Source organism: Xenopus laevis, chromosome 4S, assembly GCF_017654675.1.
Source record: "Xenopus laevis strain J_2021 chromosome 4S, Xenopus_laevis_v10.1, whole genome shotgun sequence".
Lineage (NCBI taxonomy): Eukaryota > Metazoa > Chordata > Amphibia > Anura > Pipidae > Xenopus > Xenopus laevis.
Genome location: NC_054378.1, coordinates 104,705,087 through 104,722,928, shown reverse-complemented (window position 1 = coordinate 104,722,928; position 17,842 = coordinate 104,705,087). Strand labels below are relative to the sequence as shown.

Here is a 17,842-nt window from a genome sequence, read left to right as displayed (position 1 = left end):
GACCAAATCTGCTCAATGAAGTGTTCCTCGATCCGACTTTTCTCCAAGGTGGTCATTTTAAGGGAAAAATTGGCAAAGTCGCCAAACGAGCATATCTTACAGTGTAAGGCCACCATTATCTTGCCTAAAGATGTTTCAGCTGCCATCAAACCTATTTAAGAGGAAGTGCAACGGCAGAAATATGCCGTTTTATAGAATATTTTAAGACAAATAGTTACCCTTTGTTCAAGCCTGAACTGTTGTTCAGAGAATAGGTACTGCTGTCTCCATTTGTCATGGAAGAGGATGAAGAATAGCTGCTTGTTGATGGTTTTCCAGAGGTAGCAAAATTTCTACTTGTTGCTGTGCTTGATCTGGAAAAATGTTACAAAATAAAAAGGTTTTAAATAAAATGAAATTAATATTTTACCCAGAAACTAAACAATCATATACTGTATTGCCTACTTAGAATAAAATTACTTAGAATACCAATACCTGCATACGCATTAAATGATGCAGAGGCAGCCAATTTTTATTTAAATAATACTTTTCAAAAAAGCAGATAAGGGCTATTACATTGTTGTCTTTGCAGTCAAGCAAATAAAATTAGCCTTTCATGATCCTGCAGCCTTCTAAATTAAACATTATGCAAAAGCACACTGCTGACAAGTCAGTGATATGTACAAAATGCTGTGGCTTATGTTTAGCCAAGGGAAACAGTTAAAATATGATGTCTCTAAAAGGTCCCCATACATAGGCCGATATAGGCTGCAGACAGATTAAGTTGGCAGTTTATTGGGCAGTGTATGGGCAATGTATGGGGCCCTCCCCCAATCGATATCTGGGTAAAAGTCAGACAGTTGATCAGGCAGGTTTAAAAATCCCTCTCCTAACAAGCAGATCTCTTTATGCAAGGCACAACCTTAAAGGGAATCTGTCGTCATTTTAAACTTTTTTTTTTTTTTTGCATTTTTATAAAAAACACACATCCATAAACACTGTCTGGCAAATAAAATGTTAATCCACAAATCCATGCATAAGTTATTTTAGTTTGTATTTTGTCATGGGGGCTTCCATTTCTGCTCATTACACATTCATCCTGTGCTACTCTAACAGCAGGCACAGCATTACCTGTGTGCTTGGAGGCAGCCACTCTGTAATGAAAAGCCAGGTCGCACTACGACATGAGAATCTAGCTGTACACTCCCCTCCCCTCTCTGCCCATGCGTGTGATGTTTGGAGGAGAGAGGTCACATGGTTGCAGGGAAGCAATTACTTTCACTTTCCTACGTTCTGCTCTACAGCTGCACTAGCAGCCCCTCCTCCCACAGACACTATCAAAGCTCCTGCCGTTCTGTAAGTTTGTTCTCTGCTTTCCTTTGGAAGGGGGAACTTTCTCTCCTTGCTGCCTTCCTAGTTAGTTTTACTGGTTACTAGATGAGGTAAAGGAGCTGTGAGTTCCCTCTGCTATCCACCTCACACACACTGCGCTCCTTTCCTGCCTGCAATACTTCTTTTTTCATTAACTACTTACTGCCTCCTTTCTCCTCAGCTATTTTAACCCTTCCTAGACTTCCTCCTAAGTTTTCCTGGTTTTCAAGTATGTCCTCCTTATTTTATCCTTTTTTTCTATTCCCTGTCATCAGTCCTGGGAGTGTACTCCTGTGTTTCTGCCATTCATTTTTGTGTAAACAAATATAATAAACTATCTATATAAAATATTTTTTCCAGTGCCCAAAATGAATTGTGTGTGTGTATATATTTATTTATTTTTGAAACGTAAGTTGGGGCAGTGATCACAGGACTATATTATTATTTATATGTTTGTATGCAGGATTTCAGTCCTTCTGAAGTGGTGTCAGTGGGAGTTTATCTTGATTCCTGCCTATTGTTCAATTGACAGGCTCAGCAGACAAGGCTCTATTTACATTACAGCAGCTTGTAGGAGGGAGGGGTAATGACATCACTCCAACTTGCAGTGCAGCAGTAAAGTGTGACTGAAGTTTATCAGAGCACAAGTCACATGACCTGAGGGCAGCTGGGAAATGTCAAAATGTCTAGCCCCATAGCAAATTTTAAAATTAGATATAAAAAAATCCATTTCTTGTTTTGAAAAACGGATTTCAATGCAGGATTCTGCTGTAGTAGCACTAACTGATACATTTTGTAAAAAACATTTTTTTCCACGACAGTATCCCTTTATGACACTTATAAGCGAGCAAGCACATTTCCCAGTAAATGAATTAGGCCATAATCTCTGTTTACTTTTAAAAAATGTGTCTTTATAACAAAGTAACAGTGTAGGATTCCCTGGCATTGATCTAGAACCTCACTATCCTTCCTAGTATATTTGGAGATTTTAAATGTATTCTTAGGGGCAGATTTATCAAGGTTCGAATTTCAAGTCCATGGGAGTTTTTTTATATATATAAAACTCCCATAAACTCAAATTTTTTTTTAAAGGGGACCCATCACCAAAAAAAATTATTCAAAATCCTACTTTATCACATTAGGCAAGCAAATTGAACTTTAATTACACTGTATAAATTATTTGAATCTTGTTTCCTTCTGTCTGGGAATTCATAATTATAGCAAGCAGACAGGAGACATTTTGTGGACACTGTTATTAAGACAAGCCTTGTATCATCTCAGAATCTTGTTTGTGCACCAGAATGGGGGACTTGATGTCCAACCCTATGCCCTGGCTACACAATTAAATGGTAAAGAGAACGGGGGAATGTGGGGAGAGCAGGGATATCTAAGAAGTGCTGAATGGAAAGTGAAAGTAATTTCCTGTCCCGCCTCTATCCCTAGGCATAGAAGAGGGGCAGACAATATTTGATTGACAGCTGAGATTTTTAAATGAGCTTACAACAGCTATGAATGTTTTAATAAATGTTCGTGTTATGTTTAATTTAAAAATGACTTTTTTGGGTCTGGGTGACAGGTCTACTTTAAAAAAAAAAAAATAGAATTTTTTAATTTTGGGTGAATAGGATCGATCCGCAAACTTGAATCTAATTCAAAAAAGCTTGAATGTCCGGAAGGAACAAATCCAAATTGATCCCAGGACTTCTTCCATAGGCTAAAACAGCAATTCGACAGGTTTTAGATGGCGAATAGTCTAATTTGTGTTTTTAAAGGGCCAGTGTATGATAAATTTCAAAAATCAAATTAGAATTTTTTTTAAAAAAAACTCCAATCAAATTTTAATAATTCTCTAGTTGAATTTGACAGTTTAGACATTTTAGAATTTTTACTTCGACCCTTGATAAATCTGCCCATTAATGTCACAAATATAGAATATTCAAATATTACTAAATATATTAAAGGTAGACTATACCCCTGAACAATGCAAGTTTCTATAAACATTATATCAATCTATATTTAAAACATCCCATGTAAATAACAGCTGTTCATAAGAAAGATATATTTTTTTAAATTGTATTTTTTTTCTAAAAGTTGTATTTGAGTTTTGCTTTTCTCCCAACCAATGACAAATGACAGAAACAGCAAACTAATGGACATTTATATCATATACATATAGCCTTGCAATGACAACTAAGTTGCATAAACGTAACCAATAAAGTTTCAGCACAATAAAGTCTTTGGGCAAGCACTTTAACTAGAATGTTGTGCGTCTACGTTAAGCAGCAAAAAAGGCCTGTAACGCAGTTAAGGGGATCTTTCCCTGGTTTCAGTGTTAGAGTGATAAGTCTCTCTCAAATGGACACCAGTATGTCCGCCCCCTCTTGTACGCCATTAAATAAGGGGGTTAGTAGGGGCACCAATTAGTTCTCTTGTTTAAATTATATATGTGTCAAGACCATGCAATCTGGGATTTTTTCCTGGTTCCAATAAAGAAATTGCTCTCTGATAGTAATATATTTTTAATACTTGCGAATGGATGATTCCTTTATGAAACATTGCCATTTTAAAGAGCTAAACATTTTCCTTCTGGCTTGTACAAGGCTATATTGCAAATTAATCCGTTTTTGGTTTGGTTTTAAATAAGTAAACATACAGTGTTCCTACAATTTTGTTGCTTTGAAGTGGTTCTTAAAGTGTAACCGTACTCCCAAGTGCAAGGAGTATTCCCACCACTACGGCCAGAGAAACGGTAGAAGCATTTTTGAGCAGGAAGATTTGCCTTTATGATCAGGTTATTAGCATTTTGAAAAAAAAGTATGTTTTCGTACAATACCTAACACACACACCTAATGTAGCCTAATTGTACACTACTGGGGTATATAACTACACCTCAAAGGAAATCTTTATGTCAAAATTAAAATTGGACTGACTTCATTGCCCCAATTGGGAATAGAAAACATCACACAGCAATATCAAAATATACCCTTTATTGTAGTACTTAACTCAAATTTGGAACTATACTCACTTTGTTTGAGACTGTCTAGGCCATGTACCATCTGCATTCCTTTGCTCAATGACTATCATCTGTAAGGTAAAATAATCCCCATCACAACTTCAATTTTGTTTTCTAAGTACACCACAATTCTGAATATCTTTTGTCATGAAAATGTTATTTTGACCATATCTTTTAACAAAGAAACCCACACCATAACGGTGCATGCACCATTATTTATTTTTTTATAGTTTTCTAGCTATTTGCCTTTTTCTTCTGACTCTTTGCAGCTTTGAAATGGGCATTGCTGACCCCTTCTAAAAAGCAAATCCTGTGTAAGGCTACAAATGTATTGTTATTGATAACTGTTATTGCTAATCTTTCTATTAAGGCCCTCTCCTTTTCATATTCCAGTCTCTTATTCAAATCATTGCATGGTTGCTAGGGTAATTTGGACCCTAGCTAGCAGATTGCTTAAAATGCAAATTGAAGAGCTGCTGAATCAAAAGCTAAATAACTCAAAAAACTTAAACTTAAAAAAGAAAACCAATTGCAAATTGTCTGAGAATATCACTCTACATCATACTAAAAGTTTTCTCAAAGGTGAACATCATTAAGCACAGGTACATGCACTTAACTCATAGGTGAAAGGAAGAAAGAGACTCTCTCGAAAGAAAGAATGGGATTTTTCAATAAAAAAAGGTCACTTCAAGTGTTTATCTTCTTCAAGGACAGGTTGAGGCAATTTTAACTTTATAACAATCAAATTTTAAGCATATCAGTAATATTTAGAATTTAAAACATACAGTATAGGATATTTTTATTACCTGGCCCTGATAAAGTCCTGCATCTTGCACAGTGCTTTCTTTTTTGGTGAGCTGTTCATACGTGTTAGTCATGTATCTGTTCCATAACCTTGTCTCTTTCTCAGCAGAAATATTAAATATATTTCTCATCTCCTTTTCAATAGTATCTGCACAAATTATAAAACAAAATCAGTTGACAGCAGTCACCACTCATGCAAGCAACATCGAGCATTATTTATACCTTTTGTTGTGAACTAGAATTGTTATTTTAACCACAGTGGTGAACCTCCTATGCAATTTATATATGGCTAGCATTGAACAAACAAACTTTATAACACTTTTACCTATGGTGTCTGCTTTGCTGAAGTGACGTGCAATCACATTTTCTGGGTCACTATCATCACATAGTTTTAGCTCAATGAGGTAAACTTCAACCTTGCAGTTCTTTACAAAAAGACCATGTTCTACCACCTATAAGGAAAAAATAAGAATGCCAGTATTCTTTCAGCAGAGAAAAGCAGTTTCAGTGTACTGGCATTTAAGCTTTCTAAGCGCAACAGAGGTATGGGATACGTTATCCGGAAACCCGTTGGAAATTATGAAAAGTCTGTCTCCCATAGACTTCATTTTATCCAAATAACCCAACGTTTTTCCTTTTTCTCTGTAATAATAAAACAGTAGCTTGTACTTGATCCAAACTAAGATATAATTGATCCTTATTGGAAACACAACCAGCCTAGTAGGTTTATTTAATGTTAGGATGGTCTGGTAGGTATGAAGATCCAAATTAAGGAAAGATCAGTTATCTGGAAAACCCCAGGTGCCGAGCATTCTGGATAATAGGTCCCATACCTGTACTACAAACTGGACTGTAATTTGATGAACAGTAATATAATTCAATGAACCCAACAAGTATGTAAATAGTGACACAGGAATGAAACACATTATCTCTGCCTGCACAGGTTCCATATGGCCCTTTGCATATCCATCCATAAAAAGCTTTATGTTCAATTTTAATATGCTTTGCGGACTGAGAAAAGGCAGTTCAACATAACATACCAGCTAAATAATCATCCTACTTCCCAGACATCCCCCAGGTTTAGTAGGATCAGGCAACAAAAGGCTTTTTTCAAGGTAACAGAAAGTTTTGGAAAATGTTAACTCTCTATGATTAAGTGTTCATTAATATGAAACGTGCAAGGCTGCCTCTATTTGTTGGTAATAAATAAATCCACATTTATTTTACTTTTCTGCCTGTGATGGATGAGTGCATGATCCAGTGTACGTGAATATCAACTGCATGCCTTGAAAGCTTTGATGGTTTTTCTTAAAGCAGTCGCCCCATATGCAATCAATACATAGCTCATTACGTAAATATATGGTTACATTCTAATCTTTTATATATCAACGCAGAGAATAAACGATCCCTTATATACATTTCACATACCTTTCTCACTATTGGATGTTGTCCTTCAACACTTCCATACCAGTTCATTAATTTTTCCCATGCCTCGGTTGGCACCAACATGTAATCCAGCTCATCAATTAGATGCTCTTTCAATGTCTGAGTATCTTGATCTAAGCGAAGTCAGAAAGAATTATGGAAATCAGCTTTACTGCAAAAATGCATGGGCGTTACACATCGTCAGTTGTGTAGCTATGTCTCAAGATATATTCCTTGCTTCTCCACTTAGCAAAGAAAGGAGCAAATGGGTTATGCCTAGTTGTCATGATAAACCACTTTTCTGATGCAATTAGTCAGTATTATCAGCTTGTGCCCTCCTCTTGGTCCAAATGGCACATCACTTATTGGGTTCTTAGAAGAGAGATTGGGGAAGACACTTAGTCTGCCCCAAAAGATAAAAAATACAACACTGAAACAAGTTTATTTATCTCAACATATTTCCATTACATGAAAAATAAAAACCAGCACGTATTTAAACGATTTTGTGAATTTAAGTTTAAACCAAGTTCTTAAAGGAAAACTATACCCCACAAACAATGTAGGTCTCTATAAAAAGATATTGCATAAAACAGCTCATACATAAAACCCTGCTTCATGTAAATTTTCCATTTTCATATTAATATACTTTCTAATAGTATGTGCCATTGGGTAATCATGAATAGAAAATTGCCATTTTAAAAAATAAGGGCCGCCCCCTGGGATCGTACGATTCACTGTGCACACAAACATACCAACAAACCATACTTTTTAGTTCACGAGCCAATTAACAGACAGAGTTCTGTCTTTTGCGTCAACACTTCTTCCTGTTACAGTTACAGCTGCAGTATTTCTGGAAAAATGTTTTTATATCAAAAGATATATGTCCCAAGGCTTGTATTTAGTAAAAATAATGTATTTATTAAAGTTCATATTTAAAAATTAGATACATACTGACCCCACATGGCCCACCTTACGGGTTTCGTAAGGAGGGTACGAAACGCGTAAGGTGGGCCATGTGGGGTCAGTATGTATCTAATTTTTAAATATGAACTTTAATAAATAAATTATTTTTACTAAATACAAGCCTTGGGATATATATCTTTTGATATAAAAACATTTTTCCTTATTGGCTGCCTTTGGAACCAGGGCATATCCCTCTGGCTGTGGTGAAAGATATAATCAGATGTATGGACTCCCAATTATGCAATGATCTGCAGTATTTCTGGTCAGGTGATCTCGGAGGCAGCACACAGACATCACAAAATGGTGGTTCACGGCAGGAGATGTAAAAGGGCAAGATTTACTTATATAAAATATATAGACCGGCTTGGTAAGATTCTTTAATATGCCACTTAATATGATGTAAACTGTTGCTTAAGTGTTCATTTCGAGGGTATAGTCTTCCTTTAATTAACAACAGCTACCCTTTAATCACTTGTCTTATGTAGATTGTAGAATCTACAGAACAGACTTTTAAGTACCTGGCTGCCTGCACCATAGATTCTATGTTTCTGAACTATGTGGAACATGAGTCAGCTTGCTTGCTGAGAATCCGCTGATATCCAAAGATCATCATCCCCAAATAAAGAAGAGCTTACTTAGATATTTTGCAAGCTTGTGGTGAAAAAATGCATTCAATTCATACAGTACCTAACAGCCTTTCAGTTCTTATTAGGAAAAAATGCTTTCACATATAGCCTTTAATAATTGAACAGCAGCTGCAGTATGCATTACCTGCAAAGAGTCCTGAATTGTCAACAGGCCCTGGGTAGAGATTGCTTTCTCCCACATTGTACATGTCCCAGGCATCAAAACCAACATACTTTTTCCACTGCTTGAACCATCGACTGTCAATGAGATACCTAAAGATAAGTGCAGATGATCAGGATGGAAATATATGCCTGTAAGCACAAAAATTGCCATTTATCTAATTGCTTATAAAAGTAAAGTCAAGAACAAATAATGCAAACATTCTAGTAATCGCTCCACCCACCCCCCCAAGAAAAAAACAGTTTAGAGTGATCACAGATCTTTTCTGAGAGATTTGCCATTCAAAAGTTACTGAAGGTAAAATATACTATTAGAATCAAACCTTTTTGATATGTTGCAATGAGAATGTCACAAACTATAGGTGGACATATGCAGGCCAAAAAACCTGCTGACAGCTCCTTCAGTCGGAGCAAAGTCCCTAGTAGACTACCTGTCTAATATCTGGCAAGAAATCAGCTGGCTAGACATCAGGCTGGTTTAAATATCCCAGGGAGCAAGGATTGCATTGGGAGGATACAAAATAATAATAGTGTCTGAATGTAATGATTTTGAAAATGTTTTAAAGAATAGTGAGATCAGCTGGAAAAGACCCATCTAATGTTATTCTCATATAAAGGGGAAAGGTAGAGTTTCAACCTTGATCGCTCAGACCTTAACTTAACTTTCATAGCTCCTATTAGTTACCATTTCTTGACTTTATTGACAGTGGAAATGACAAGATGGAAGGATTTTGCAACAGATTCATAGGCTTCCTCTGCTTTGAAGGCATCAATTAAATTGAATTTCAGTTATTTAAAGGAGCATAAAGTTGTTGATTGACATAAAGCTTGGGGTGCAAAGATTTTATTAAAGGGTTCTTTCACCTCTAAGTTAACTTTTAGTATGTAGAGAGTCATATTCTGAGCATTTGCAATAGTTTTTGATTTTTAATTATTTGTTGTTTTTGAGTTATTTGGCTTTTTATTTAGCAGCTCTGCAGTTTTAGCAATCTGGTAACTAGGGTCCAAATAACCCTAGCAACCATGGACAGATTTAAAGAATATACTGGAATAGGATAGGCCTGAATAGAAAGATGAGAAATAAATAAAGCCTTATATGGGGTCAGTGACCCTCATTCTAAAAGCTGGAAAGAGAAGAAGGCAAATAATAATAAAAAAATGATATAAAATAGTAATAAAGACCAATTGAAAAGTTACTTAGAACTGGCCATGCTATAACATACTAAACGTTAACTTAAAGGTAAATCAACCCTTTAAAAGAACAGTCACAGCAAATAATGGAAGCAAGTAATGCACTGGTAAAACAGGTGTATTTGCCTCAGAAACTCAGTTTATATAAACAAGCTGCTGTGCAGCCATGGGGGCAGCAGCCATTCAAGTTGGAAAAAGAAGAAAAGGCACAGGCACACAACAGATAAGTTATGTAGTATACAAAGAGATTCTTCAGAACTTATCAGTTATCTACTGTGTATCCTGTACTTGAATGGCTGCCCCCATGGCTTTAACCCTGGAAAAGTGGAAGGGTGTCCAAACTTTGCACATCACACATTTAAGATCTTCTTTGTTACTATGGTTTAATACATAATGAGATAAATGTGACTGTGCATTAACATTCAAAGACTAATTACTGTATTACTAGTTTACAACTTGTTTACTTTAAAATGAAATATGTAATTTCCCCAAGAGGTGGCCAAATTTTTCCATCCAATTGTAACTGAAAACCAGCGTAGGCTGTGGAATATATATCCGCTCTGTACAAACAGTTCCCCATTTAATTCATGGCTGTCATATTCTGTGCTGAGTCACTGGCATGCTGGTCATACTAGTGACACCCAAACTTAGAAATACGTCTTTCCCTGCCAAGCCAGCTATAATGTCATCTAAAGGAAAAGGAACAGGGGTTTTTACCATTATCTAGAGCAAATGTGTCAAAATAACACCAACAAAGCATCTATGCCAGTGATCAGTCTTCCACTAGTGTCATTTTCCAGCCCTTGTTATTTTAATAGTGAAGGCTTAATAAAATAATCATAGAATTCGCTATATTCTTACTTGGCTTCCCAAACACTGACCTTGGGGTAATTTTTGTAGATAAGTAGTAACCTAAAGTATAGTTGCGGATATTCAGTTTTTGGCTCCTACACCTAGGGTCAACCCAACCATTTGGGAACAAGTGTTCTAAATAACAGACTCAAAGGCATACCTTGAAACCTCTTATACTTATAACACTTCCCAGTCAGGGCCTGGTTGGAAACAAACTGCATTTACCGATTGAAATTAATGAATTTATTGTTTGCTGAATCATGCTACAGTGATCTGGAGAAGACTGCATGTCCTGAGGCCAATACTAATCTCCATGTCACATAGGGGCATTCACTATCTTTTTCAAGTCCCTGTATCACCCAGTGTCTATGCCAAGATCTATATGATAGATCTGTTATTATTCATATATATATATATATATATATATATATATATATATATATATATATATATATATATATTATACACAAAAGCCATGAATATCTTGTAAATTATATCCTTATAAACGGTGAGTTCTGATGTCATCAGTTATAAACAGTGAGTTCTGATGTCATTTCTGTCACGACTCACTAAAACTTGTGTATTATAATAAATAATACCCCCAGTTGCAAAATATGAGGTTATTAGAAGTTACCTCGGAGTTCCATGACCTGTATAAAAACAGTCTGCCTTCAGCCTCGTGTTTTTATATGGTCATGAAACTCCTCGGTAACTTACAATATCCTTATAATTTACAAGAGGCGGTACTTTATTCACTATATATATATATATATATATATATATATATATATATATATATATATATATATATATATATATATATATATATATATATATATATATATATATATATATATATATATAGGTAAACACTTGAACTCTAGTCCAGACTTAGATTTACTGTCGGTGCTGGGTCAAAATATATAAACTCTCAGGCAACAGCACTCTAATCCGGATTTGAAGCGTATTTGTGGGTGCAGGTTCAAACTGTACTTAATTTGTCACACAGAACCGCACTCCAAAGTCTTTTTTAGTGAGTCAAATCACCTTTATTAGTATGTATATATATATATATATATATATATATATATATATGGTGCTGGCAATTTATAGAGATTAAGTACCTGTTACAGAAGAGCTTACAATCAGTCCAACACAAACGCGCTTATTAAAGGGATAGTTTCAAGGGAAAACATGTTTCCCCCCCCCCATGAGCTAATAGTGCTGCTCCAGCAGACTTCTCAGTTGAAATCAGCTTTTCAAAAGAGCAATCTGATTTTTTTATATTTAATTTTGAAATCAAAATATCACCCCCTCAGCAGCCCAGCCACAGAACAATGGGAAGGTAACAGATGCCTGGTAGATCTACAAATAGTTACATTAAAGGAACAGTAACACCAGAAAAGTGAAAGTGTTTTAAAGTAATGGAAATATCATGTACTGTTGCCCTGCACTGGTAAAACTGGTGTGGTTGTTTCAGAAACACTACTATAGTTCATATAAACAAGCTGCTGAGTAGCAATGGCGGAAATTGAAAAAAACACAAAACTATATGGCACAGGATAAATAATGGATACCAGATAACACCATTATGTTCTACAGAACGTATCTGCTGTGTAACCTGAGCCTTTTCTCCTTTGAATGGCTGTCCATTCAAAGGACCCATTTTCGCTGGCACAATGTCTGAGGTGAGTAACTACACATGTCCATTAACACTAGCGGTAGCTCAGCAGTATTGTAGTCCCTTGACTTCCGGGAACTTCTGCTCTTCCCCTGATACAATTCTCACTTTAGGATCGGTGTTACTTTAAAAGCGAACAGTCACGTGACAACGGCCGCTCTACACTTTGCTATTGGTGCAAACTTATGTGGGTAAAAGGATCTTCCCCCTCGTGGTGCCGGCTCAGGCCTGCTCTCTCTCAAGCCAATGCTTCCGCCAAAGAGCCAATGACACAGCACCCCGGGCCAGCAGATCACTATCTATAAGTTCTCTGCTCCCGCCTGGCTTCTCACTCCACACACAACGTTCGGCCTCTCCTTACCACTCATCTCCCTTCTTTAGCGCTGTTTTCAGTAATTCCCCGAGCTCGGCCTTTTGGGTCTCAGTGTCCCCACTTTTGCACAGTTCCGGTGTCGGCCCGGGGATAGGTGCTCGTGTGGTACAGTGTCCCTGTGCCGGTCCCGTTTCGCTACCTCCACCTCCTCCCTCTGCCATAACTGCTTTCCGACTATTCTTTTAGCGGGGGAGCGCGCACGCTCCACCGGGGACTGATCAGTAGCGCTGTTAGGTATACGTGCGCGCGCACATACCGGAAGAAGAAAAGCGGCCGGTAGGAGCGCGCGCGGACGTTTTCACGTTCGTTGCGTTCCACCAAATGTTAAGAGGGACGTCTTCCTCCTTGGTAGTGTCTAGTTCCTATCCTCGAAAACGACGAACTAGTCACTATTTTCTTCCTAGCTCTACAGTTTTTAACTCACATTAATAAAATCAGCTCGGCCTTCCTTTGTTCGCTTTATTACATTTTGTTCTCTCAGACTCTCTGTGGGGAATTAAAATCCTGTCAGAACGCAACCCAGATGGGATTTTTGACGTAGAAAGAGTTGTAGTAGCCAGTGTCACTTAGTGGCAAATATGTTGTTGGTCTGTTGCTACTAGGGTTGCCACCTTTTCTGGAAAAAAATACCAGCCTTCCTATATATTTATCTTTTTCCCCTATTATTAAAATTGCGATCAACCTAATTTTTTATACCAGCCAGGCAAGTAAAATACCAGCCAGATGGCAACCCTAGTTGCCACATGTGACTCATAAGGCTGTGCCCGTGACTTGGCTTTGCATCAGTGGTAACAAGTAGGGTTGCCACCTTTTGTGGAAAAAAATACTAGCCTTCCTATATATTTAACTTTTTTCCCTATTAATAACATTGGGATCAACCATCATTTTTACCGGCCAGTAAAACACCGGCCAGGTGGCAACCCTAGTGACAAGGTTGCCACCTTTTCGGGGAAAAAATACCGGCCTTCCTATATATTTATAGTTTTTCCCTATTAATAACATTGGGATCAACCATCATTTTTACCAGCCAGACCGGTAAAATACCGACCAGGTGGCAACCCCAGGGCAGCCATCAGGGGGGAGAGTTGTAGGGGGCGCCGAGGGTAAGGGGGGCCTGGCCACGCCACACTTACTTGATTAGCCTCCCGTCTTTCTGATAGCTGCTGACTTCGGGAAGGCATGGACGTTTAAGGGGCCCTTGCCACCAATTTTCTTATAATGTGGGGGGGGGGGCTGGCCACCAATTTTTTTTTCTCATTTGGGGTCCTAGCCACCAATATTTTTAAATGGGGGGGCCCTGGCCACAAATGTTTTTATGGGGGACCCTGACCACCAATAGGGGGCCCAGGAAATGTTGTCGTATGGGGCCCTGCGATTTCTAAAGTTGGTCCTGGGCAACCCTACTGGCAAGCTGTGGATTTGGGAAAATGTCGACGGAGCTGCTTTAAAAATGGAATGGTGCTGTTTATTGAGCCTGTGAGGGGCTTTTTGGGCTTGGGCAAGGCTGGAGCAGCATTATACTGTTTTCGAGTGCAGAGGTCTTACTTTGAGTTTGAGGAAATAAATGAATGATTTCCTTGTGGACATTAAACCCTGAACTTGGTGATCAAAGGCAGGTAATAATAACATGACTCCCTTGCATCTAGGGTTGCCACCTTTCCTGGAAAAAAATACCAGCCTTTTTATATTTTAATGTTTTTTCCCTGTAAATAACATTGACATAAAGCAACATTTTTACTGGCCAGGCGGGTAAAAATACCAGGCAGGTGGCAACCCTATCTGCACTTGGAGGCACAGCCCCATATACGGATTCCACCAGGCATTGGTCCATAGTAACCAGATGGCTTTTGAAATTCCAAACTGGAGAACTGCTGAACAAAAAACAAAATAATTCTAAAACCACAAATAAGACAAACTGCAAGAAATATACCAACTTATGTATGATGTAGAACAGTTTACAGAGTCTGTCACGCCCCGGACTTATTTTAGAAAGACATAATAAGGTAAAAAAATGAAAATTTTTATATCACTAATAGAAAAATGTTCTAAAATAGAAAATATAAAGTAATTGAAAAAAAGTCTTTATTCTGATATCAAATGAACCAACTGTAATATTTTAGGCAAATTTCAGAAATCTCATAAAAACCACAATCTTTACCAAGGTTTTGCAGTTTGGTAGTTTGCAGTAGAAAGACATAATAACCCATCTGAGATTCATTAGAATATATACGTTTTAAAAATATTTTTCAGGAGTCCGCATACTTAGTGGCACATAAAATGTATGTAGGCTGCTTATTTTGCAGCAGACACATTGTTAACTGTGGCATTTCATATGCATAATTTTCATTTTTGAGTCCCTCCCTGCCACACACTTTGGTATATCTGTGCATATTGGGCATCAAACTGTTCAGAAGACCTTTGGAATTCATATTTAGGGTGATTTGCCTTTGTATGTAAGTTAATGTGTCAAACTGTTATAACTGCTTTGTGTAGCTTTGCGGTTTGGAGTAGGAATAAATAATTAACACATTAGCAGAATGTGTACCTTCCAAAAATATATGGTTTTTAGGGGTCACCATACTTTTTTTTTTTTTTTTAGCTTTTTTCCATACATACGTAAATATTAGCCATGAAATAAATATGCACAAGGTATATTTTGGGGTCTTTACATACCATGTAGTTTGGTAAACCTATGTACAATGGGTATCAAACTATTCAGCGGACCCCTGGCATTCATATTCAGGGTGTTTTATCTTGGTCAGTAATGATACGCGGGAGATTGTTGTTTGGGCCCCCTCATGCCACATACTTAGGTAAATCTATGCATGTTGGGCATCAGACTGTTCACTGTTGTTCATATTAAGGGTTTTTTATTTTGATACCTAATAACATGAGGGAGTTAAGATACTGCAAATTGGAAGCTTTGAGGTAATTTTTGGAAATCTCAAAATCGCCAAATTTAGGAAAGTTTTTCAGAAAAAGTTTTTCTCAGGGAACTGACTGTGAATTCAGCACTGTGGCCTAATAATGCACAGTCACAGGCAAAATACAGTGCTAAGGAAAGGGATTCGCCTACACTGCAAAACCATACAGCAAATACAAATAGAAAATACTGCTTTCGCTGAGGTTCAACACAACACACTGAAAATCATGTTACATGTCCTGAAAAAGCTAAATGTGTGCATTTATGCCACAAATGCACAAAAGTAGGACATTTTGCTAAGATCTGCCGTAGTTCTGCTAAAGATGTTCATGAAGTCACTACTACAATTGTTACAGTATTAAGTGTGGATAAAGCTGATACATTTATTCCAGACAAGTTTATATGCACTGCCAGTGTCAGTACTGCTTCTGCTGACAAGGGACACTCCATTAACCTGATGCTTGATACAGTTTCAGCTGTTTCTATACTACCAAAGGATATTTTCTTGAAATTCTTTGCAAAAGATCCACTCGTTGCACCTGCCCTGAGACTGGTCAGTTACTTAAAGGATCCAATCCCTGTGCTTGGTTGCTTGCCAGTAACTGTACAGTTTGAATCAAATACTGCAAAATGTGACTTTTACATTGTGAATAAGGGTACTGCTATACTTGGAAGCAGGACCGACATCAGAAATCGCAGGGCCCCACACGACAAAATTTCCAGGGCCCCCTGGGCTGCGCCCAACGCTAGCCCCACCTACAGGTCCGCCCTCCCCACCACACAATAAAAAAACAAAAAAAATATTGGTGGCTAGGGTTAATAAAAAATAAAACATGTTAATAAAAAATAAAAAGATATTGGTGGTCAGGGCCCCCCATAAAACACCACAGTTTGTCTCATATGAGTTGAATCCTTTCTGAGAGAGAGGAATATTGTGCATAGGAAATCTTCAGTGTATTACCCACAAACAAATGGAGAAATCGAGCGATTCAACAGAAGTCTGAAAGAAGCACTACAGACAGCAAATCTTACTGGGAAATCTTGGAAAGCATTTACAACAGAGTTCTTATTTAACTACAGAGCAATGTGCCATGCAACAACTCAATCATCTCCTGCTGAATTATTACATGGTAGACAGATACGCACTAAATTACATGTTGCAGACATCAAACTTCCACAAAATACCGTGCCTACAAAATCATCTACTGCTGACATTGTGAAATGTCAACAAGCCAAATGTAAGGCTTATACTGACAGAAAACGTGGTGCAAGAGAAATGCACTTTCAGCCTGGATCTTTAGTCAGAATTAAGAAACCAGGAATACTGAAACAAGGACAATCTAAATTTACTACACCACTTGAAGTGAGATGCCACAAGGACCATACACACATAAACTGTCTGATGGATGCATATGGAATGCAAGTCGTCTTGCTCCTGTTAGATATGACTTTGGAGAAGCTCCATTTGATGAAGAACATTTTCCTACTCCTGATGTCAACTGCAATAGGCCTGAAGAAAGTGAACCTATAAGGTGTACTGAGAGAATCAGAAAACTACCTGCATGGACGCATGACTATGTGATGTGAATAATGTATATTATTGCTTTAAGACGATTGTTGTTGTTTATTACATTTGCCCAAATGCTTTCCTACTAGAATATGTGGTGTTTATACAAATGGCCTGTAGATGTCACTGTGCCCAGACTTATACTGTGCATACTTCATACAGCGTAAAAGTGAAAGTTACTTTTGTTAAATGGCTGTGCGAGACTCTGCTAATAAAGCACTGTTATACTCTACTCATCCTTTGCTACCCAAAACATAACAATTTGAATAGAATATTGTGCTATTTTCAGCTTGTCAGCTAAATTCGTGAATTGTGAGGTTTATACAAGAGCTGAATTTCCAGCTTTCCACATTTTGGACCCCTTTGGACCCCCTCCTGCAGCATTATGAACCCCCTATGGCCAATAAGCTGAGTATGGGGGGGAGACAGCAGCAAACCTCCACATGCGGCAGCAGAGCAAGTATTGCCCTTGGAGTATATATATATATATATATATATATATATATATATATATATATATATACACACATATATATATATATATATATAAAGTAGTGTAGAGGCCAGCACAACTCGTCTGAAGGTCGTATTTGCCTGGGTGCAAAAAAGCCCAAAAATTAAGTAGTGAAATAAAGAAGCTTGCACTCACAGGACTTATCAAAATCAAAAAAGGTGTTTATTTGGATCAAAAACGACTAACGTTTCGGCTCACACTCAAGCCTTTCTCAAAGTGAACTTACAAACACTCACCAACCATTTAAACCCTAGAATGGCGGGAAACAGTACATAGTGACGTCACAGTGACGTGTGTGGGGGATTTTCCATAAGTGAACAAGGTAAACAAATCAAAAATGCAACAAACAAAGAATAAACAGATCAAAGATAACAAAATAA

At 37.5% G+C, this 17,842-nt stretch overlaps 1 protein-coding gene across 4 annotated transcripts in view; it reads right to left on the bottom strand.

Moving 5' to 3' along the window:
• Positions 1-12,705, bottom strand: part of usp4.S (ubiquitin specific peptidase 4 S homeolog) — a 38,788-nt gene extending 26,083 nt beyond the window's left edge. For 2 of the 4 annotated variants that reach the window (XM_018261291.2, XM_018261293.2), the window contains exons 1-7: positions 12,447-12,704; positions 8,327-8,454; positions 6,596-6,726; positions 5,493-5,619; positions 5,170-5,315; positions 4,376-4,434; positions 219-353 (exon numbers count right to left, since the gene is read on the bottom strand). In XM_018261291.2, the coding sequence (XP_018116780.1) occupies positions 219-353; positions 4,376-4,434; positions 5,170-5,315; positions 5,493-5,619; positions 6,596-6,726; positions 8,327-8,454; positions 12,447-12,619 (899 nt within the window). In that variant the 5' untranslated portion in view covers positions 12,620-12,704. Of the gene's footprint in view, positions 1-218; positions 354-4,375; positions 4,435-5,169; positions 5,316-5,492; positions 5,620-6,595; positions 6,727-8,326; positions 8,494-12,446 lie in introns of all 4 variants that reach the window. The other 2 variants (XM_018261292.2, XR_005961010.1) reach the window with 2 other exon arrangements.
• Between the last annotated feature and the right edge of the window lie 5,137 nt (positions 12,706-17,842).